The sequence below is a fragment of the Equus przewalskii genome, chromosome 7, assembly GCF_037783145.1.
Source record: "Equus przewalskii isolate Varuska chromosome 7, EquPr2, whole genome shotgun sequence".
In the NCBI taxonomy this organism is placed as follows: Eukaryota; Metazoa; Chordata; class Mammalia; order Perissodactyla; family Equidae; genus Equus; species Equus przewalskii.
The window spans coordinates 30630832-30654147 of record NC_091837.1 but is presented as its reverse complement, the minus strand read 5'-3'; the positions used below and the strand labels follow the sequence as shown (position 1 = coordinate 30654147).

The window sequence follows — 23316 nt, the reverse complement described above, 5'->3', positions numbered from 1 at the left end:
GCTGGACACGAGCTCCCGCTGCTCGTCACAGCCGCTTGGTTGGTGGTATCGAGGCTGCGTGACAAATCGTCACATGTGGGTGGCTCAGAGCGCACAGATTTGTTCTCTCACGTGCTGGAGGGCAGAAGCCAGAGCGGATCTCCCGGTCTGCAATCCAGGGGTTGCAGGGCCCGCCCTCTGGAGGCTCCGGGAGGATGCTTCCTGCCTCGTCCAGCCTCCGGGGCCTCAGCTGCTCGCTCCAGCCGCATCCCCCCAGCCTCTGCCTGCCGTCATGCGGCCTCCTCTTCTGTGTCAACTCTCCCCCTACCTCCTTGTAAGGACACTTGTGATGGCATTTAGAGCCCCCCTGGATAACCCGGGACTCTCCGTCTCCTGGTCCCTCACTTAATCTCATCTGCAGGGTCCCTTTTACTGTTGAGGCATCGTGTCCACAGCTTCCAGGGCTAGATCCTGATGCCTCTGTGAGCCCCCATTTATCCTACCACACCTGTCCGGGCTAAATAATAGATAGAGACCTTATTTGTTTGTTACTGTAGTGATTTTTCCCCCAAACTATGAATGAGTTGCTGATATTTAGAGATATGAATCTGTACTGCTGCTTTCTCCTGTGTCAAGAAGATCTGGAGCAGTGGACCCTGTGGGGGAGCATGTGTTCACCCATGTGCCCCAGTCCCCACCGCTCCCTAGTGCCTGTCCCCCAGATGCCGAGTGACAATCTCAATTGATCGGGAACTTCTGCTGTCATTTCCTCAGAGCGTGTCAGAAGAAGTGCCTGGGAAACGGGATGCAGACCACTCATCGCAGGTCTGTCTCCCTCCACTGACGTTCTGCTTCCAAACCCCGTGTCCATCCCCGGTGTGAGTTGGAGCTCACATCCACCCTCTGACACAGCATCTCCTCCCCTGTGATGTCTTCCAAATTATCTCTTGTAATTAGAAAAGTGCATTCCCTCAGGTCATGGGAAAGGAACTTCAAACGATTATTCCATAAAAGCAGAACTGCTGTGGGCACCAGGCGGCCTTTCGCGTAAACGCATGATCTCTTCCAATTATGGTGGCGAGGATGAGTTTGAGGTGGGGGAGGCCGTGCTCAGCCTGACTCTCAGACGGAAACTGCTTTTCCTCTCCAATGTCAGATTGTTGCCTCTGGAACCAAACTCGTTTCACCAGAGGTGTCAACTCGGGCTCTGAGCAAGAGCATCAGAAAGGAGAACATTCTGGAAGGAGTGGGCACCCCTGATGGGCACTCTGTCAGCAGGGCATGGTGGGCCTTTGGGTTTGGAAAGGACCTGTCAGCTGTGTGTACACGTGTACATTTTTGTGTGTGTGTGTGTTTTCAAGATTTTCTACAACAAGCATTTACAGCCTTTTCGATCGGAAGAAATGCTCTTTCTAATTAAAGAAGCAGAAGCACAGTATTGCTGGCAGCGACAGAAAGCTAATCTAAACCTTCTGGAAAGTAATTTGGCACCAAGAACCACAAAAATATCTGTATCTTTGACCCAGTGGTTCAGTCTCGGAAATAAGAAGACAATCCTAAATATGTAGAAAAAACACATAAACAAGTGTGTCAGCATGTGAGAACTGTCAGGCGGATGTTTATGTATCCATCTGATGGAACATTACGTGGTGACTTGAAAGATAAGGAGTAACTGTGATTATTGTTGAGTCTTATATGTAATAGCATAGGAGATGCTGTGACAGTAGCTTTGAGCGGGAGCGAGCAGCAGAGCGCAGGCCTCTCCCCGCGAGGGCTGAGCAGTGGTGCCGTCCGTGCCTCCTGACCCCTGTCCAAGGGCAATGCCTCCTCCAGGGCCCTGCAGGAGCGCGAGCCGGCGGCACTGGGGACCCGGGTGTGGCCTGGTCGTCGTGGGCTCCTGCCGAGCTGGAGGAGGCTCCTGAGCGCCCGCTGGCAGCTCACATCTTCCAGAGGCATGAGGCTCCTCTTGGGTGTGAACAGGGGTCCCCCAGACACCCCCAGTCAGGGCACATTCAATCCTGATGCTGGACAACTCATTCTTCATGGTCACCGGGTCGGTGCTCATGCCGTGCTGGCTGTGGCCTTCAGCCGCCTGGAGGGGAAGTGACCAGCCAGCACATCTGTCGGCAAGCAGGAGCCCAGGAGAGCCTTCTGCAGCTCGACCCCCCGGGGCAGAAGGAAAGTGCAGCCGTGAGTCACAGAGGCGCCACATTCCTTCCTCAGGAGCCATGCCTCCCTCCTTTTCTGGGCGGCAGCTTCCTCTCAGGAGACGGAAGTAATGCTGGTAAGTAGTCCTTGGTTAGTGTCCTTGATGGCAAGAAGGAAAGCTGGGGACCTGTATTGGCCCCTCTAAGATGCGTCTTGAAGACAATCTGAAGTTTAGAGGCCGGCCTTGCCCCTTCCTGGCTATGCGGCCGTGGCAAGCCTCAGCGGTCTGCTCTGTGAAATGGGGTGACAAAGGTGCCGGTGTAGAGGGGGACCCTGGGGAGTAGAGGAGGCAGCCTGTGTCACGCCCAGCACGTGGCGCGGGCAGCGTAGCAGAGGTGAGCGCGCAGACCAGCCTGAGACCTCCACGCGCCAGGAGGGTGGGTGACGATGCTAGTTTCCACTTCTTTGTCTAAAAGTTGTGGGTAGACATTTTGGAGGCTGAGCTGATGCATGCAAATTTCCCATTGTTCTCAAAATTACATCTGATTCAAGGACGGAAGGCATTGATTCCGCCTGGAGGAGGGAGCAGAGGGTTTCAAACAGGAGAAACTCTGCCTCCACTTTCCTGAAGGAGGCCTGGTGCCTCCGGAAGCCGTGTCCACTTGGACACACGACAACCTCCAGCCAGGCCGAGTGCCCGGAGAAGGCCCCAAACTGGCCATCGATGCAAGGACCATGCACATGAGCGTGTCCCGTTTTCAGAGCCCGCCGGCTGCAGGTCATGTCTGAGCGGGTGGTGTGAATGTGAGTCTGTGTATTTCCCAGGCCTCCCCAACACAGCACAGCACGCCGTCTTCCGTGGTTCTGGAGGCCGCAAGTCTGAGATCACGTATGGGCAGGGCCGTGCTCCCCAGAGGCTCAGGGGAGCATGCTTCCTGCGCTCCCAGCTCCTGGTGGCCCCAGGTGTTCCTGGGCTTGTGGCCGCATCTCTGCCTCCATTGTCATATGGCTTTCATCTCTTCGGGTGTGTTTGTGCCCCAAATCCCCTCTTCTTGTAAGGACTCCAGTCCCTGGATTAGGACTCACCCCCATCCAGGATGACCTCGTCTTAACTACCCACATCTGAAAAGACCCTCTTTCCAATAAGGCTGCACTCGCAGGTCCCGAGAGTCGGGATGGGAGTGTATCTTTTGGGGCCACAATTCAGACATTTCGCTGCCTGCTCCGCACCCCAGCACTAGGTCTCGGGGGGCGCGCGGTGAAGGCAAGGGTTTGGGAGACATGAGGACAAAGCCGCTGCGCTGTGGCTCCAGGAGGCCGTGGTGGGTTCTGTCCTACTCGTTCGGCGGGTGTGGGCCTCGGACCTCGTGGCAGCCCGGCCGTCTTCAGCCTGCGAAGCGTCATTTCCCAGGGATCAAGTACCCCAGCCTCTTTAGAAGGAATTCTTTGTGAGAAGAGATGTGAGCCAATGCTGGGGCTGTGAACAAAGGGGGAAGATGAGAGTCCGGAAGCCCCATGGAGGCACTGATATGCGGGACTTGCCCTGGAAGCAAAATCATGTGGTCGGTTTCTAATCGGTGGAGCTGATACAGATCTTTCCGGCTCCAGAGAACCGTGATGGGGAACATCAGAGACCTGAGTCAACGATGAAGAACTCGGACAAGCCTCCTGGGACTGGTTCCAGGGAGGCCGGCATCCAGCTGGTCTCATTGGCACGTCCACGCGGTCGATAAAATGTCAGGGTGCAGCCCGCTGTCACTATTGGCAGATTCTGCACTTGCACATCTGCCTGCTCACTCAAATGTGTTTATACCCCAAATCCATATCTCAGTGCTCTCGCGATCATTCAGGGACGTGGCAGAGCCGTGAGAGGTCTGAGTCGCCCGCCTTGCAGGTTCCCAGCTGCAAGAGAGGACTTCAGCCCTCTGCGGTCTACAAGTGTTCTTTTCACAGACTATTTAGTGCCTGTTTTTCACATATTTATGCTTTTTCTTGGTGATTTAACCGTTTGAACAGCCCCCACGCATAGAGCTGAAGTGCCGTCCAGTCTCCCTGAGCGCAAGAAGGCTGCCACGTGCTGGCAGAGACAATGCCTGTGGTGACGGGGCTTCATTCTGGAGGTGCAATGGTGCTGTTGGCGTAAGTTCAACATGAATGAATCAATGGTCCACATTCAACGAGGTGACTTTAACACACATAAAACAAGGTGGCGTGTGGATCACTTGATGACGTTGTGACCAGAGGCTGCAGGAACCTGAGCCTGTGTTCCCGGGAGCAGCAGCCCAGGGTCCACTGATTCCCTGTTTGTGGTGACTTTACAGAAGTGACTACTGCAAATTTCGAGCATTGACTATATTTCCCTGAGAACTGACAGGTGACTGCTGCCCCCGCGTCCCACAGCTGCCCCAGCCGCCCCCCGGGGCCCCTCATCTCTCAAAACCAGCGTCTGCCTGTGGAGACCCGGCCCTGTGGGTGGGCCAGCGTCGCCTGGATAGCAGCCCAGCCTCACCTCTGGCTGACATGGTCCTGGCCCCGAACTCCAGGGACCCCAGCATCTCCTTCAGAATCCCCAAATTCCCAGGGGCCTTGCTCTCCGCCTTCTCACTCCACGTATGTTATTTAGGACGCTCCCTCTTGATGAGAAAAATCCATCTCTTCAGCCCTTTCCATAAAAACACGACAAATGTGGAAACAGCTTTGCTCGGTGTCTGTGAGCACGTCATGGATTTTGTGGAACAACTGTGGTCACAATGAGGCCTTGTCTCCCCGGCTCCCTCCCTCCCCTTCCCTTCAGTGTCGTGTCCAGTTTCCTCGGAGCAACCACCATCTTCCTGCGCCCGGGGCCGTGGCGTGCCCTCCACCGCCGGCCGGAGTGGGTGGTGGAGCCTGGAGTGGGACCCAGCGAGGGCGAGACAGTCTTTCGAGGAGAAGGATGGATGCCTGTGTGTCGTCGAGCGGACAGAGGCCTTAGGAGAGGCGCCGGGGGTCTGGGCCTGGACCAGGACGGAGCTGCCCAAACTCTGCCCATCGCCGTCCTGTGGCCGGGCTCACAGGGAAGGGCCCTGAGCGAGGGTCGGGCATGGGCCTCTGGTCTGCCTCCCCGCCCGGCAGAGCCAGACCCTGGCCAGGTCCTTTCACAACTCAGATCTCAGTTTCTTCACTTGCAAATGGGGGTCCCACCTCTCCCGTGGGGCTGGACAGAACGTGCCCCTGGCCTTGGTGAGTGCTGGGCAGACACCGACTTAGAAGGAGTCCGTCCCTCCAACAACCATTGACTGGTTGCCTACCATGTGCCACGAACAGGCTAGGCACTGGGGATAAAATGGTGAAAAAAAGATCAACACCTCGTCTTTCAGGGGGAAAGGAGAGAGAGTTGAAAGACCAGATAATTTTAGGTTTTTATAAATTCTGTGAAGAAAATAAAACAGGGATTGTGAAGGAGTCACTGGGAGCTGCTTTGGATTAGAATCCAGCAAGAGTCTCTGAGGAGGTGACACTGGAGCCAAGACCCCAGTGGCCAGAGGATTCAGGGAAGGACCTTCCAGGAAGAGGGCACAGCACGTGCAAAGGCCCTGAGGCAGGAACCTGGCTGGAGTGTTATGCATGAGAGGTGGATCCAGGGTGGGCAGGGGAGGAAGGTGAGGGCCGTGATGAGGAGTTGGAATTCCATTTTAAGTGTGATTGAAAACTGGGGAAGGTTTTAAGCAGGGGAATATCATAATCTAATCTTTTCAGAAGACCGATCTGGCTGCTGGTGGAGAATTGCCTGTAGGGGTTGAGAGAGGGACACCAAGGAAGAGAAAAATCCCAAAGTTTCCATGAGAGAAAGAAAGAAAAGCTCCTCCACAAAAGGGAGAGAGTCCCCGCCATCAGGACTGGCCGTGCCGGCGCCAGGGGGAAAGATGCTGAGCCCAAAGTCTGCGCCCACAACTATCTGCCGAATCTGAGAGGAATGAAAATATTTCTAGGTGTCTCAGGGCTCAGAAAATTTGCTTTCCACGCAACCCTTCTGCAGCCTCCTCGGAGAAGAGACTTCAGTCCGAGGAAAAAGACGCCCAAAACCGAAGAGCCTGTGGAATCACAGAGTGCGGAGCCAACCCGGGATCAGCGTGAAGCACCCAAGACTGCGAGAGGCTGGGGCGCGGAGAGAGGGCGGGTGACTCTGCAGGGGACCCCGGGGGCACCTCCTCAGGTTTGCGCCCTGCACCCCTCACCGCTTTGCTGTAGCCCCAGCCCTGCTGCAAGGAACGTGTGCGAGAGGAACCGGGCCCCTCCGGAGCTGAGCTCTGGGGGGCAGTGGTGGAGCGCATTCCCTGGGGGTCACTTGTCTGCACAGAGGCTGGTTCTGGTGCTCACCAACCGTGTGACCTCGAGCGTGCCCCTTGACCTCTCTGTGCCTCGGCTTCCTCATCTGCAAAGTGGAGTGATTACAGCACCTGCCTGCTGGGGTCGTGGGGGATGCATGCGTCCCTATGTCTAAAGGGCTCCTGCTGCCTAAACATTGTTACTATCATCCTTAGAGGTTCAGCCTAAAACCATACAGAAAGTCAAGATCCAAAGCCAGAGTGGACCAAAACACGCACAATTCCGGGAAAATAACGAGGTGTCAGCAGGAGCAGTCGACATCGCCCTGCCACTTGAAAATTCTTCGCCATGTGGCCCACGTTTGATTGGCGATGGCATGCCGCCGTGGACCTTGAGGTCCTGGATGCTTGGCTCCCCGGCGAAGAGCATTTCCATGATCCCAGTGTGGCACATGTGGACGCCTCCTCACTTCAGAATCCGCCCACAGACGCTTCTTGCGGAGGCGCCCCTGCAGTTACGGAGCAAAATGGAGGTGCTGTAAATCACCTTCCACGATGCAAAAGGGATGGCACAGCCGAGCAGGAGACTCGGGGGAGTGTGCTAAGTGCTTTCCTTTTTTTTTTTTGCAAGTCATCATTTTATGTTTTTTATTGTGGTAAGAACACTCAACATGAGATTTACCTTCTTAGCAAATTTTTAAGTGTACAGCACGTTAATATTGTACAATAATTAGTACAGTAATATTGTTAACTAGGCACAATACGGCCGACCTCTAAGCTCATTCACATAAGTTTAGAGAGAGACGTATAACTGAAAAAGTATGTAGACATGAATTTATACTCTCGGGACGGCATCTCCAGGGACTGTGCTGATTTCTCCTCTCACCTGGTTGGGAGCCAACAGACACCAGTGAAAGTTGATACTTCCTGAAATAGAGCCGTGGGTGTTCCTTTGAAGGTCACAAAGGTAACCACCGGAAAAACTAAAAATAATAACATGGCTAAGAAAAGTCAAGAGAAGGAGAGACGGGGTGGGGCCGTAGGCGGAGGTGAAAATGGACTGAACGCCTCATCTTTCGTGCTTGGAAGTCAAGGGAAATTGTCTCGGCTGACAAAGCAGAACCAGACCCATAAAATTACCATACGGATGTGCAGTGGACAAAATGAAAAGGACGAAAGCCAGGAAGAATCATTTCCTCGGGAGAGCGGGGCTGCAGGGAGGCAGGAGACGGCGGCGCTGGAGTGCGGCTCCCTGCGTCGTTCGGTTCTCCAGCATGTGTGTGATTTACTTTCACGGGCGAACAAGTGACCGAATGAGCCCAGCCTGGTTCCAGGGTCCGGCCGCGGCAGGCGGAACCCTCTTCTCCGTCCCCCCGATCGCAGCCCAGTGTGGGGCTGGCCGGGGGCAGGACGCCCTCTCTGCGGCTCGGCCCCACCAGCGGCGGGCAGAGGCCCCGTCTCCAGGTTTGGAAGCACATCTGCCTGGGGAGGCATCTATTTACAGACTTTTCAAATAGAAATGCAAGTGCAGTACACACATTTAAAAATAGCGTGATTATATATATATTTTGCAATATTAAAATAAGAAGTGGAAGTGATTTAGGTGTCATGTAATTTTTCAATTCTACATCTAATGCGTATCCTTCAATCCCACATAAATACCAACGGTAGTTTGCTGTTTAAAATGGAATATTCCAGAAGACTTGGAGGTCCCCGGAGAAGCCCACTGGGCATGTGGGGGTTGGGGGTTGGGGATTGGTTTCTCCACTGCTGCCTGAAGCTGGGAACTGTTAAAAGATAAACCGAGGTATATTAAAAATGTTAAGTTTATTTGATCAAAAATCTATTCGAAGTGGGTGGCGCCAGACTGGGAGTGGTTGGTTCGCAGCGCTGGGTGGACGGAGACCCTCACACAGCAGGTGGGAGCGAAGCAGCAGTGACCCACTGGCCGCAGCCTCCAGCCTGGCTGCAGAGGGACCGGCTGCCCTTGAGGTCGCCCTCGCGACCTTGAGGCATGTGCAGCCTAGGTTTGGGTTTGCTGAGCAGGTGCCATTACATCAGAGCCCCTCAGTCTGATGGCACTTGTTTAATTCACTCAACAAACCCGAGGAGGAGGTGACTGTCCCAAGAGAACAACCGGGTCCCCGCGTGGGGCAGTTGATGACGTTGATGGTGGACATTTCCCGGGTTTGCCCTTACTGGGGCTGGAGGTAGGACCAGCAGCCTCTCTGTGGAGGTGGCTTGGGGACGGGAGCTCCATCCGCCTTTTGCTGGCTTAAACTGCTGCTCCCTGGGCCCACTCCCACAGCTGAGATGCCCCGGAATCTTCCATCCCAGAGGGATCAGGGGTGCTGTCCTTGCCCGGTGCACACAGCTCTGATCCCCGGTTGCCTCTGGGGTGACGTCTCCAAGCCATGTTCCTCTCCAGGCACAAGTGACCAAATAGAAGAACATTCCAGAGGGACACTCCCTGCACTGCCCTCTCAGGCCCCGACGTGTGCACACACCCTGTCACCCCAGAGATCCCACGGGCTCCTTCCAGCCAATGCCGCCCCGCAGAGGTCACCACAGCCGGCCTGGCGTTGAGCTCTGTGAACAGAGCCGTGGGGCTGTCTTCTTTGGGTCTTGGGGGCTTCTCGATCGTGTGCGGCCTTCCAGACTCAGCCAGGCTGTCACCGATGGCACCAGCTCCTTCCTTCTCACCCCAAAGCAGCGTTGCCTCGTGTGGAGGCACGACTCGTGTAGATTGTAAAGACCGACAATATCAAGGGTTGGTGAGCAGGTGGGGCAGCTGCTTTGCGTTCTTTCAGTTAATTCATTTTTATTTCTGATTTAAAAAAATTAATAGACTTTACCTTTTAGAGCAGTTTTAGGTTTACAGAAAAGTTGAGCGGAGAGATCAGGGAGCTCCTCACACCTCACATTAGAAGGTGCGTTTGCTACAACGATGAGTCGATATTGATACATTATTAACATCTAAAGTCTGTGCTTGACGCCAGGGCTCAGTGTCGGTGTCAGACACTCCGTGGGTGTGGTCAGTGGACAGTGGCGTGTGTCCACCATGACAGCATCATCCAGAGTGGCGTCACAGCACTGGAAGCCCTCTCTCCCCGTCTGCTCGTCCCCCCACCCCCTGGCAACCACGGATCCCTTTCCTGCCCCCACAGCTGTGCTTTTCCCCCACACCCTGGAACTGGGATCCTCAGCGTGTGGGGAATTTGCTGAGTTTACACCTGAAAGAAAGGGGCTGTCAGGGGAGGCCAAGGGGGTGGGAGGAGCGGTGGGTCCTGGGATCTGCCTGACCACCCTCTTTTGTCCTCCCGCCAGGCCTCGCCAAGCCCATCGGTCTGGTGGAGGGGCCGGGGGGCCTGGGCCAGGGTGGCATGGCGGCCACACTGCGTGACGACAGCCAGGACACAGAAAGCAAGTTTGAGGAATACGGATACAACGCTCAGCTCAGCGACCGCATCTCCCTGGACAGGACCATCCCTGACTACAGGCCCCAAAAGTGAGTGTCTTTGCCCACAGGTGCTGCCAGGCAGCCCAAGGTCCCATCCAGCCCGCCAGCGGGCCATGGGCCCCAGACACTGACATCCAGCTGTGCGGCTCACCGTGTGGGCAGAACGAGGGGGCACCCAGGGCATCTCCACCTCAGCTCCGGTTTCTCTGCTTGGCTGTGGGCGTCTTCAGGGGCAGCCACAGGGCGAGGCCACCCGGCCCCTCTGACAGACGTGTGCAGGTCTGAGGAAGCCCCACTGCGTGTGCTGTTGCTGACACTCAAGGTGCCGCCACTAACACGAGCGACACAAGTGACACAGATAGTGGCACGAGTGATGCAGGCTCGAAGCCTCAGGCTGTGCTGGCCGCTCATCCTCCTTGCTTCTGGTTCAGCAGCTGCCATGGGGGTGGAGACTGTTAGAGCGTGTGGGGCCGCGTCTCAGAGGCATCTGTCGTCCCTGATGGTGTCCCGGAGCCCCGTACCACCTGCCCTGAAGCTGAGGGGGTTGGGTTGTGCTCCTGGGCTGTGGCCTCACCTTATGGTCGGACACTCAGGACTGAGCCCTGGTCTCGGGTCACCGCGTCCCGTTTTAAAGCTCATGAGGGACCTTGGCAGAGACAGACTTGAACAAGACGCCACCTTAGGGGCGTCGCTACTTTAGTGAAGTTCAGTCCGCACGGTGTCTGGGCCCCGGGACAAATGCGGGAACTCAGCCCGCTGCTCCTTCCTGGTGGAGATCATGGCCCTGCTGCATGCGGAGCCCAGCCCAGAGGAAACTTGAAGGGAGGGCCGGGGGCCCTGGGGGAGGCGTCCTTTCAGCTCTTGGCTCTGCCGTTCAGGGGCCGAGGGGACGGGACGCCCCAAAACAGGGCTCTGCATCAGCACTGGCATCCAGGGCCCGGGCCGTGCGGAGTGAGCGCTGGGGCCTGGGGCACAGCGGCTCCAGGTCTGCATCCTAGCCGGTGGCCCGCTTCACCTGTCCCATAGATGCGCCACGGGAACTGACGCCCTGGACAGCCTGAGCCACACATTGCGGGGTTACTGACCGGCTCTCCTGCTTCCCTTGTGACTTCACCCCAGAGAAATCCCTCTTCCGACCCCTTAGACATGGAGCGGAGGCCCGGGCACAGACGCTCGCAGGCCCTGGCCACACCTCATGTGTGACAATGCTATTTTATTTTCATGATTACCACGGTTTTGGCACAAGTAACTCCAGCTTTCCATTTGCAGTGGTGAAGATCCCTTTTTGAATAAAAAATGTGTGTAGGTGTGAAACTGGCCAGTTTGAAGAAACATGCTAAGTAAATAATAATGCAGGTGGTGTCTCGATGTGTCAATGGTCACGGACACAGGGCTTGAATGACGCAGGTTTGGGAAGTGGCCAGCTGTACATTGCCGCAGTCTGTGCTTTGAGAGCGTGTGTGTGGGTGTGCACGTGCATGTGTGAGTGCACATATGTGTGCATGTGTGTGCTGCGCTTATGTGAGTGCACATGTGTGCATGCGTGTGCATGTTTGTGTGTGAGTGCATACATGTGTGTGTGTGTGCACACCAGTGTGTCGATTTCTGAATGCTCCCGTGTGCTCTGACTTTTGGAGGATGAGCTGAGCAGGTCGCCCTCGGGGTCAGCGCAGTGCTGGCCTCGAGCAGCTTGCCCGACTTGGGGCGTCCAGGCAGTGTGCTGTGTCTGGAGGGCCCTGTGCGTGTGAGGAATTGGCTCACAGGACGCGCAGGGCTCAGCAGGGCTGCCGTACTCCTGGCGTGCTGTGTCATTGCGAGAGGACATGGACCGACGTCTGCAGAGGGAGGAGCGCAGGGCAGGGCGGAGAGGCCAGTGGCCCCTCCCAGGGGTCACACAGATCTGCCTGATTCTCCCAGCCACGTGCATGACAGCACGAGTGAGGCACTGCAACCGGGGGCCACCTGAGCCCTGGTGTCCAGGGTGTTACCGGCTGACCTTCGTCTCCTGTACCCCTGGAGGTCAAGCAGATGCACGGTGGCTGGGGGCCCCGCCATAAACTGCAGCACAGACTGTGCGGCCGGCCCAGGCTCCTGGGTGAACCAGACACTCTTATGAGGCAGAAAGTCCTGGGGGCCCAGCGCTGGGTGTGGCCGAGCCAGAGCAGCGGCTGCAGGGGTCTCTACCCCCATGGGGCGACTCCTGCCCCACCTGCTCCTCCTGTGGCTCTGGGACTCAGCGGTGCTCCCCTCCCACCTGCTCCCTGCACCCCCTTCCTCTGAAGGCCCCCGAGTGAGACCATGGCCCACCCTCCACAGGGATCCCCTCACAAGCACTGTGATGGGCACACGGAGCCCCCTTCCCCTAACTGCTGTTGATTTCCACGCAGACCCCTGCACAGAAACGTGCAGTAGCGGAAGTTGCAAACAATGAGAGAGTTCTGTTTTCCTCGAATCTCAACACTCCTGGGAACACCTGTGCCTGGTGGGCGGGGGGGAGCTGTTCCCTGGGGTCTCCCTGTGGTGTCGCCAGTCCCTCGAGCATCAGTCTTCTCTCCTCAGAGATGAAATCCTCCTTAATCGTCAGTCCTCCCACAGGAGTCCCCCTTACTGCTGACCTTGCTGGTGGCTAAGCTGGTAACACATAAAACCCAGTTAAAAATGGCTCAAGCACAGAAGTGAATTTGTTGGCTTGGACAACTGAAGGACAGGGTTTCAGGCATGGCTTGATCTAGGGGACAATGCTGTCAGCCATCAGCTCTGCCCGCCTTCCAGTTGGCTCCTATTTCCATCAGAATCCCAGCAGGAAATCAATGACATCCTCAAGTGGGATGTGGGCAGAATCCAGGAAACCCACAAGGGATGTTGAGGCTGCTCAATAGATCAGAACCTCCTTGTGACTGACATTCTACAGCGGGGGTCAGAAAACCTTTTCTGAAAGGGCCATGTGTAAAATAAACCCGCTGATCTCCTTTATTCTCTCAACACTACCACACTCACAGCGTTCGGACACCAAAGGCGTGGGGTTTCCCCCAGGAACCAATTCTCTGACGCCACCTGGGTGTCCACAGTTCCGTCAGTTCCAACACTGTCTGCCTGGAGTCAGCACAGACCCCACAGGTAGGGGCTCCTCCCACAGGCCGGCCCCCTTCAGACGCCAAGCCAGTCGCAAGTCCAGGTTATCCCTAGTACTTCTGACTGACGGGGCATAAACCTGGGCCCACGACCTGTCCTCAGATCCACCATTTGTTAGAACAGCTCACAGAACTCGGGGAGACACTCACGCACAGTTACCAGCTTATTAAAGGACCTGATAAAGAGTGCAGAAGAGACAGACAAGGAGGCACGGGGGGAGGTCTGGGAGGGTCCCGAGCGCGGGAGCTTCTGTCCCATGGAGTTGGGGTGCGCCACCCTGCTGGCACGTGAGCACGTTCGTGAACCCGGAAACTCTCCAAATCCCGTACTTTAGAGATTTTTGCGGCGGCTTCATCTTGTCGGTATGACAGGGCCACTGACTCCACTCCCAGCCCCTCCCGCTCCTGGGGCTGAACCCTCCAGCTCCCAGTCCTGCCGTGGTCTTTCTGGGGACCAGCCCCCTCCACCAGCCCACCCAGAGTTGCCTCATGAGAACAAGAGGGCCCCCAGCACCTGGGAACATCCTCAGTGCCCAGGAGCTCCGCGTGTGAGCTCCTGCCGTGCCGGTCCCTCGGGAGATTACGAGGGCCCTCAGGCTCCGTGTCGGGAACCTGGGCAGCGACCAGTGTGTATTTCTCCCCATTGCTCAGGCCAGACAGTAGGCACTGTAGCCTCCGGGCCACGTTGGGAGCAGCCACAGGGCAGCGTGTGCGTGGACGGGTGTGGCTGTGGCCCGACTGCACTCATCTGCAGAAACAGGAGGCAGGATCCGGCCTGTGGCCCTCGTCTGCTGAACCCTGCTCTGCAGCACACGTTTCCTTCCAGAATCTCACCTTCCTCACGTACTCCAGGGCGCAGATTGTGCTTCCAAAGACGGAGGCAGTGATCTCTTCTAGAACCTTCCCCCCATCAGGAGGTGGAGCCTGTGTCCCTCCCCTGGCAGCGGGCTGGGCTTTTGTGGCGGGTCATCGATGGAGGAGGGCAGAGGTGAAGCTGTGGACCTCTGCCCTGCCCAGCCCGGCGCTGGCCCTGCCCTGTGAACTGCCACGTGAGCCGTCCGCTGTCCTGAAGCCCCACCTGGTGAGGAAGCTCAGACACGTCCACTCCATGTCCACGTGGACGGGCCCGAGAGCACACGGAGAGGCCTGCAGCCAGTGCCAGCGGCTCCAGTCCTGGTGGTGCCCCTTCAGCCCCATGACAGCCCCGGACAGCTGCAGACCCGGAACCAGAGCGAGGCCTCGCAGGAGCCCGGCGGGAAGTCAGGTGATGGTCACCGCGCTGAGCAGCTGAGCTCTGGGCTCGTGACGCAGCCAGTGATGACTGGAACCCAGGAGGAACGCCCAAGACTGGGCCCCGCAGGCTGCTGACGTGTGGGCTTGTGCTGTCGACGGGGGCTTGTGGGTCTTGCGCTCCACCCACGGCGGAGGCGGCTCTGTGTTGTCACACGTCGGTGGCCGTGCCTGGCACCCACTGGGCCCCCAGCAAGTGTTTATGGAGGATTAGCTGAATAAATACACAGACGCAGACTCCATCTGTGCCCATCTGAAACCTGCATTGATCCCAGGAGCCTGTCCCTCCAATCAGTGATGGACTTACTGATGGCTCTGCCAGGCGCAATCGTCAGAAACACACACGGGAGGCAGGGGTGTGTGTGCGCACGCGTGTGCTTGTGTGCACGTATTGGTGTCCCACCCTACGCGGCAATTCCACCCACTCTCAAACCAGAGTTCTCGTCGCCTTTCTCCATTAGATCCGTTATTGATTTCCCTTTGTCTGGAGGTAGATAGCTTTCCTAATTAAGCAGTGGCTTTAATTATGCCACAAAGCACATAACATAGATCTTGATTATTAACCTGGCCTGTGGGATCACCAAAGGAGGACTGGCAAATCCAAATTAAACAGGATCGTAAAAATGAACCGCCTCACCCAAGACCCCCTCCCTCATTCCAGTGCAGAAATGTCCCTCCTGTCACGTGTCTGCAATGTCTTCGTGCGTGTTAATTGTCTAAGCCGCCAGCAGCCAGGCTCCCACCAGGGCGGATTTAGCGGATGGCAAGCGAGGGTGCCAGAAGCTGGTGCCTCATGCCCACCCCCGGGCCTCTGGCGCAGGTCCTCTGACGCGTCCTGTGTGGGTCTGGGAGTGGAGGCGGGTGTCTCAGATGGGAGACTGGGTGTCATCGCGGGAACTGCCGGGGCCACGTGCTTGTTCCACAGGGACGGGCCCCTGGTTTCCTTCCTCATCTGGGGGTGGAGCTGGGGCAGCAAAGTTGTGTGCTGACCAGGCCGTCGGTTCCTCGCCCAGGACATCCTTCCCGCCAACCCCCGGAGCCCTCTGTCCACACCTGGGAGGGAGATGTCTGCAGGGAGCGGGGACCCCCGGGTGAGCCTGTCCCCCCAGCGTGGATGGTCCCCGAGGGGCACAGAGACTCCTGCTGTCTCTCCTTTGGAAGAGGCTCTTCTGGGAGCCGGGCTGGTCCCCGGAGCAGCCAGGCCAGAGTTAAGGGAGGCCAGGCGGGAAAAGCCAAGGCCGCCTGCCCCATGGGTCCGCTCAGCTGGGATTTGTGGCGATGGGGGCAGAGCCCACTCGCCTCGGGGCTGCCCTGGATCCCGCCAGGGCTGGATGTAAAAACACCTGTGGTCCCGCTTGCCCCTTCTGTCGCCGTCTACCCTAAGGGCTGGCTGAGCACTTAGGCCCTGCAGGGCTGCCGGCCAACAGAAGGCCTCCTGCTGGGCTGGACCCTGTCACGGGAGGGGTCACCTGGCCTCTGGCCCAACAGCCCCAGGGCTGTCCAAGGCCCTGATGGCCTTCGCCACCCAGCTGAGCAGCAGCTCTCCAGACGGCCCAGGAGGCTGTGGGCCAGCCACACCTTGCAGCTGGCTCGTGTGGAGCCCTCCAGGCAGCAGGGCGGCAGCTGTGCCCATCAGTGCACGACCCCACAGCCCGTGGCTGTCCCCTGTCTCTGTGTGAGGAGGGGAGGGAGGCCTCTCTGTCCTGTCAGCGTCCTGTCTCTGATAGGTGGCTCGATCAGGCTTCGGCTCTGAGGTCCGAGGGTAGCATGTGCGCCTGTGTCTCCTCAAATACGTGGTACAATGAGTCTGTGCCCACAAGGGAATCGGGGCCTCCGTGTCTCAGCCTCAGGTCCCTGTGAAGATGTGTGCGGGTTGGCCCGCAGCTGCTGAGTCTGTGCGATTGTGGGCCTGGGTGTGTGTAAGAGTGTGTCCAGGATCTGTGCTCGCCCTTAGCTGTGCGAACAGGGACCTCAAATAAGTACGCACCATTGATGTCTCAGTCCCACGCGGGTCTGTCTCTATGGTGTGTGCCAGAGTATCTGTGTGCGAGAGGCCATGTGTGTGCACGTGTGTGTAAGGGCATGTGTGATGTGTGTATGTGTGTCTGTGTTGTGTGTGCATGCAGTTGTGTGCCTCTGTGCCCACCAGCATCCCGTCTCGGCCGCTCCACCGGCCGCCCCAGCCCGGAGGAAGGTGGGCGTTGGCTGTGGCTCATTTTGGATTCTGTGTTTGCGTGGATGTTCCCGGGAGGGCGGGTGCATCCCACGTGGTGGGCAGACGTGTAGGAAGCATCCTGCAGAAACCCTCCCCGGGACACCCTTCCAGGAACCCTCCTGGTGGCTGTGCCCAGAAGTGCCGCTCGCGGCCTCTGACGATGCAGCTTCCTGGGCGCGCTCAGCCCCGGACGGTGGCGGCAGACAGATGTGTGTCCTGCTGTCAGTGGGAGAAGCTCACAGCTACCCTGGGAGGGACGCTGCCGCTTATCCCCTCTCCACCCTGCGCTCAGCTCTCCGGCAGCACAAAGCGCATCCCGTAAATCTCTGTCAGTGTGGCCGCCGTGGCCCCGACCCCGTGAGGCCGGCCGGGATGCACCTGCCACGCGTCCAACCGAGACCTCGGCAGGGGCTTTCAAGAGCCTCGCCACCGCCCTGCTGCCCCATGGGTTTGTGAGTCCCCCTGAAACGTCGTGCGGTGGGGTATCCTGCTTCTCTGGCTCCGGGTGGGGAGTGGGAGCCCGGCCCGTGCCCTGCCGTGAGCTGACCCTGCGTGCAGCGACGGCCAGGCTGCAGGAAGCCTCCACGTGTGGCCAGCGCTGTGCGGGAAACCATGTGTCCGCGGAAAAGGTGGGCTTGGCCAGACTTTGGGAAATGGACCCATTGTGGTTGTGACTACTGCTCATCACCCCACAGTTAGCTGCTTTTAACCATGTTTTGATGGACCCAGAGGCAGGAGTTCAGAAGGGGAGCGAGGGCTTGTCCTTTCCCTGAGCAGAACCTTCTGGACCTCAGGGGGGGCATGATGCCGGGATCTCACCTGGGCTGTCCACCAGAGCACCCTCACGCGGCCCCCTGGCGCCCCCCGTGGCCCGGGCATCCTCTCCGTGTGGTGGCCTGTGCAGAGTTGAGCTGCCTCTGTGGTGCCACGGGCTCCAAAACCAAGTCCTGGCACCCGGAGCCTCGTTGTCCTCATGACTCAGCTCAGAAGTCACACAGCCTCGCTCCCGCTGCTCTGTTGGCGCTAGGAGGTCCCTGAGGCCTGAGGGGGCCACGGTCCCTGTGGAGACTCAGCTGTTGCTGCCATGTCTTTGGAAAGCACGACCTTATCTCAGACGGTCGTGTGGTGATGTTTGCGGGCAGAAGGGCTAGACAGTGTTCTGAGGGAGCAGCTGGAGTCCCCCTAAGGAGAAGGATGTTCTGTGTCAGTGAGAATGCCTTCAGATGAAAACCCAACAACTCACTTAGAGATGGCTGCAATGATAAAAGGACTTCTGATCTCAGATAAGCAGAAGGACAAGAGACACAGGTGGCGGGGGACAGAGTCGTTCAACTGGTGGCTCAATGACGTCTCCGGGACCCAGGCTCTTCCCGACTCTGCTCTGCCACAGTCAGCACATTGGGCTTCTGTCCTCATGGTCACAACATGGTTGCTGCAGCTCCCAGCACCACATCCTCACAGGCCAGATTTCCAAAGAGCTAGAATCAATATGCTCCTGCATCTTGACTCTCTTTAAGAGAAGAGAAAATTTCCCCAGAAGTTCCCCACAGCCTTCTCCGCGTGTGTCCTGGGCCGTCTGTGCATCTCGGCTGTGAACCACGACAGGCATCCTCGCTTCTCTGCTCCTTCTTAGAGGCCCCATGGTGTTTGGCTCACTCATCTCCTGCGTCTCAGGATGTGGAGACACTCAAGTCTCAGGGACTAGGGTTCGCCGAGAATTTAGCTGAGGGTCTGGCTGTGGGCTCCCCCCTCTTCTGAAGGCAACAGAGGTCCCAGACTGGGATGCTCTAGGTCCTGGATGAGGACAGGGTCACAGAGAGGCAGCCGTCTCCTCCGCAGCAGCAGTGCTGAGGAAGCCCTGCTCCCCTGGATGAGCTGTGTGAGACAGGGCGTGCGATGGCCATGGTGGCGGGCGGGCCCACTGGCCCCACTGCCTCCCTCTCTGCTGAGGGAGAAGCTCACTTCTTGGAAAGGGGATCTGGGACTGACCAGGCAGAACTCTCCTGACAGGCGTCCTCACACTCAGTGAAGCGCATTCTTGCATAACGTGCAGCTCAGTTCCTGCGCTGGATCAGGAGTCCTTTTATCGCAAGTGACAGAAAATCCATCTCAAATTGGTTTAAGCAAAAAAAAAAAAGACGGGGCTGGGGCACATGGAGAGAATGTATTATTCTTGCAACTACAAAGTCTGGAGGAAGCACTGGCTTCAGGTCAGGCTGGATTCAAGGCTCAGATGATGTCCTCTGGACCTGGCGTCTCACCATCTCTTGATTCTGCTATGGGTGTCATTGGTTTCAGCCTGACTACTGACTGCAGGATGGCTGCAGCTGCTCCAGCCTCACATCCTATCTCCCCAAGGCCCCAGCCAACCTCTCCATGGCTCTGACTGGTCACATGTCTGTCCCTGAACCTATTGCTGAGCTGACTGGCCTGGACTTAGTCACATGTCCCCCTCCATCCACCCAGCTACTTAGAGTGTGATGACGGGGGTGGACCCCACGTATTATGAGGGACGAGGAAGTGGCTGAGCAGGATCACAACAAACGTCCGCAGCCCTGGGACAGGACAGACAGGACTCGGGCTGATGTTCACTTTCCAGGGGAAGGGGATGGAGGGACATTGAGAGGGTTACACTTCGCACCCTAGGCGGTGCCAGGAGTGGGACGAGGCTGGAAAGAAAAGCCAAACCCCAGTGCCCAGGGCCAGACCCCAGATCCTGGGCCAGGGCTTCTTGCCAGGCAGTTTCTGGGGGGGGCATTTGGTGACATCTGGGTGTCACAACTTGGGTGGGGGCCAGGGTTGCTGCTACACACAGTACCATTAGCCGAGTCATCCGTCCCGCAGGGTGCACAGGCCGAGACTGGGAACCCTGGTCTGGATGGACTGGACGTGGGCAGGCCGCGACTGGAGAGTCCCCCAGTGAGGCAGATGCTCCAAGTGGTGGGGGCCGCCTCTCTGTCAAGGGCTCATGGGTGTGAGTATGCATGTGTGTGCGTGTGTGTGTACACATGTGTGGTGTGTGCATGTGTCTGTATGGGGTGTGGGATGCATGCACGTGTGTGCGCGTGTGTGTCTGTGTGGGTGTGGTGTGTGCATGTGGCGAATGTTTCCTCAAATTGTTTGAGCCTCAAGTTTACACTTTTGTTTTACTGAGATCATCACGGTTTATAATATCGCATAATTTCAGATGTACGTTATTATTTATCAGTTTCTGCATAGACTGCATCGTGCTCACCACCAATAGTCTAGTTTTCATCTATCACCAGACACATGTGCCCCTTTATCCCTTATGCCCACCCCCGCCCCCTTCCCCTCTGGTAACCGCTGAACGGTTCTCTTTGTCCGTGTGTTAGTTTATCTTCCACATATGATGATATCATGTGGCATTTGTCTTTCTCTATCTGGCTTATTTCACTTAACATAACACCCTCAAGGTCCATCCATGTTGTTGCAAATGGGACGATTTTGTCTTTTTTATGGCTGAGTAGTATTTCATTGTGTATATGTATGCCACAGCTTCTTTATCCACTTATCAGTTGAAAGGCGCTTGGGTTGCTTCCAATCCTTGGCTATTGTGAATAATGCTGCAGTGAACATAGGGCTGCATGGGTCTCTCTGAATTGTAGGTTCCAAGTTCTTTGGATAAATACCCAGTAGTGGGATAGCTGGATTGTATGGTATTTCTATTTTTAATCTTTTGAGAAATATCCATGCTGTTTTCCATAGTGGTTGCATCAGTTTGTGTTCCAGAAAACTCTAAATAATCCACCAGAAAATTATTAGAAATAATCAACATCTACAGTAAAGTTGAAGGGTACAAAATCAACTTACAAAAATCAGTTGTAGTTCTATAGACTAATAATGAACTAGCAGAAACAGAAGTCAAGAATACAATCCCATTTACAATTGTAACAGAAAGAATAAAATATCTAGGAATCAACTCAACCAAGGAGGCGAAAGATCTATGCACTGAAAACAATAAGACATTATTGAAAGAAATTGAAGAAGACATAAAGGAATGGAAAGATGTTCCATGCACATGGATCGGAAGAATAAACTTAGTTAAAACGTCCATATTACCTAAGCAATCTACAGATTCAATGCGATCCCAATCAGAATCCCAATGACATTCTTCATGGAAACAGAACAAAGAATCCTAAAATTCGCATGGGGCAACAAAAGACCCCGAATAGCCAAAGCAATCCTGAGAAAAAAGAACAAAGTTGGAGACGTCACAATCCCTGACTTCGAAACGTACTACAAAGCTACAGTAATCAACCCAGCATGGTAGGGGCACAAAAAACAGACAAACAGATCAATGGATCAGAACTGAAAGCCCAGAAATAAAACCACACATCTACGGACAGCTAATCTTCAACAAAGGAGCCAAGAACATGAAATGGAGAAAGCAAAGTCTCTTCGTAAGTGGTGTTGGGAAAACTGGACAGCCACACACAAAGGAATGAGAGTAGACCATCATCTTAAACCACACACAAAAATTAACTCAAAATGGATTAAAGACTTGAATCCAAGACCTGAAACCATAAAACTCCTAGAAGAAAATATAGGCAGTATGCTCTCTGACACAGGAGTTAGCAGTATGTTTTTGAATACCATGCCTACTCAGACAAGGGAAATAGAAGAAAAAATAAGCAAGTGGAACCACATCAGACTAAAAAGCTTCTACAAGGCAAAGGTAACTATCAACAAAATGAAAAGATAACCCACCAACTGGGAGAAAATAGCTGCAAATCAAGTTTACACTGTAGACGTTACCCTCAAACAGAATGATGCACAGACATTCACCCGTTGTAGGTGCCTGGGGGCAGTGAACGGGAGAGGGGAGCAGAGATGCAGCTCCAGCCCAGAGGGAGAGGGGAGCAGAGATGCAGTCAGTGAACGAGTCCCGGGAGAAATAAAGAGGGAGAGCAGACATGGGTGAGGTGGGCGGGGCTTCACAGAGAGGCTGCGGGTGAGCCTCCAGCGTCCTTGAGGGGGAGCCACATGGCCGCCTGGGGAGACTTGTCCAGGCAGAGGGAGGGTGTGCCAAGGCCCCGAGGCAGGAGCAGGCCTGGCGTGCTCACAGAAGATCCAGGGGGCTGTGGGGTGATCCGAAGGGAATTCCAAGGAGTGTGGGGTGCAGGGGCCCAGCTCGCATGTCCTAGAGATGGCACCCTTCTCGGGACAGTGGAGCCCCCAGAAGAGAGAGGAGGACAATGTGTCCAGGAGGAGGAATGGGTGGGCTAGGTGAGAGGCCCCAGGAGTCAGGGGAGAGTAGGTGAGACCCCATCCAGACTCAGCCTGAACAGCGGTGGAGCTGCAGGAGGGGACGGCTGGTCACCCCGGGGAACAGAGGGGACGGCTGGAGAGGGCAGGGCTGGGGAGGTGAGTCTGTGCTGTCTCCTGCTCGTGTCCATCTGGGGAGAGAGGGACACCCTGGCTGCAGGTTTGAATGTTGAAACGTTGATCAGCTAAGTTTCAATGTGTGCCGCACACCATGCGTTGGTCTTCCTTCAATTTTAAAATGAACCAAGAGCCTCGGCGCTCGGGAGGGGTGATGGGGGCCCCGTGGCTCCCGGCCTTTCTGTCCCCATGCCTGTGTGCCCTCCCCTGTCCCCACCCCCACGTCCCCTCCCTCTGTGCCCACACCTCTGTCCACCCCGCTATGGGGCCGGCCACGGTCACTGCATCACAGCTCTCTCCAAGCAGCGCCCTTGCCAGACTCCAGTCCTTTCCAAACGCCATAAACTTGGTTAATTTTCTGTCTGACGGAAATGGTGCTATTTATGTACAGAGACGAACTCTCTGGTTCCACTTAAACGGAGTTATTCCAGGGCTGCAGCCTGGCGCTGTGTTTTCATCTCCCTCAGTCACGTCGGAGCCCCCGGGGGGGACGCTCCCACCGGGCAGAGGCACAGGCCGGAGCTGCAAACACTGCAGTCACTGCACAGACGGGCTGCAGAGCCGGAGGCACAGGAGGGCGAGTTCAGGTGCAGGAGCCCACCCGGGAGAGGACGCGCCAGCCGCACACCTGCGGGCTGAGAGCTGGAAGCACGTGGGGTCCACCAGGAGCAGGATGAGGTACACGTGGTGACCTCCTCAAGCCAGGGACACTGCACTGTCCTGAAACTGCCACAGCCCAGCGGCAACCAGGGGCTGAACGTTCGGTGGGAAGCGCAGGATGCAGGAGCGTGGGCACAAGATGACATCCATGTGGCCGAGGCCCAGACACGCCACTGGGACCTGGGGACGCGGACACGCAGCTGGGACCTGGGGACGCGGACACGCCGCTGGGACCTGGGGACAGACATGCGCTGGACCTCAGGAGAGAGTGGAGGCAACCCAGGGAGTCAGAGTGTGGCCTCTGCGCATGCTGGCCGCGGGCGAGGGGCGTGTCCCCGCTCTTGGCTGGGCACCGCCAGGCTCTTTGTTGCTTCATTGACCGCCACACCTTGCTGTGTATGAGAAACACCCCTTTCTATCTGCTCCGTGTTTAACACCAATTTTTTTTTTAAACTGCGAAGAGGATTGTGTTATAAGCACAAGAGATGACTTTATGCAAATTCGTGCTGGACCCACACGCTTTGTCTATGCTGCACTATTTCTAATTGAAAGGCAGTTTGAAGCTGCGTGTGTCCGTGACAGGCGTGATCTGCCAGGTGTAGAGGGAGCGACATGGCGGGAGCCCGACCACGGTGAGCACCCTCTGCTCTGCGTCACCCCCAATGGTGCCCGAGGGTCCCTCGTCCCCCAGGCCTCGTGAGGCTGGTTCCTCCTCACCCTTTGGGT

General features: G+C 56.5%; 1 protein-coding gene across 3 annotated transcripts in view; it reads left to right on the top strand.

Moving 5' to 3' along the window:
• Nucleotides 1–23316, top strand: part of GALNT9 (polypeptide N-acetylgalactosaminyltransferase 9) — a 98345-nt gene that overhangs the window by 22855 nt on the left and 52174 nt on the right. For all 3 annotated transcript variants that reach the window (XR_011541908.1, XR_011541909.1, XM_070627352.1), the window contains exon 2: nucleotides 9759–9939. Coding sequence is in view for 1 of the 3 variants with exons in the window: in XM_070627352.1 (XP_070483453.1) it covers nucleotides 9759–9939 (181 nt within the window). In the remaining 2 variants the exon portion in view is untranslated. The remainder of the gene's footprint in view (nucleotides 1–9758; nucleotides 9940–23316) is intronic.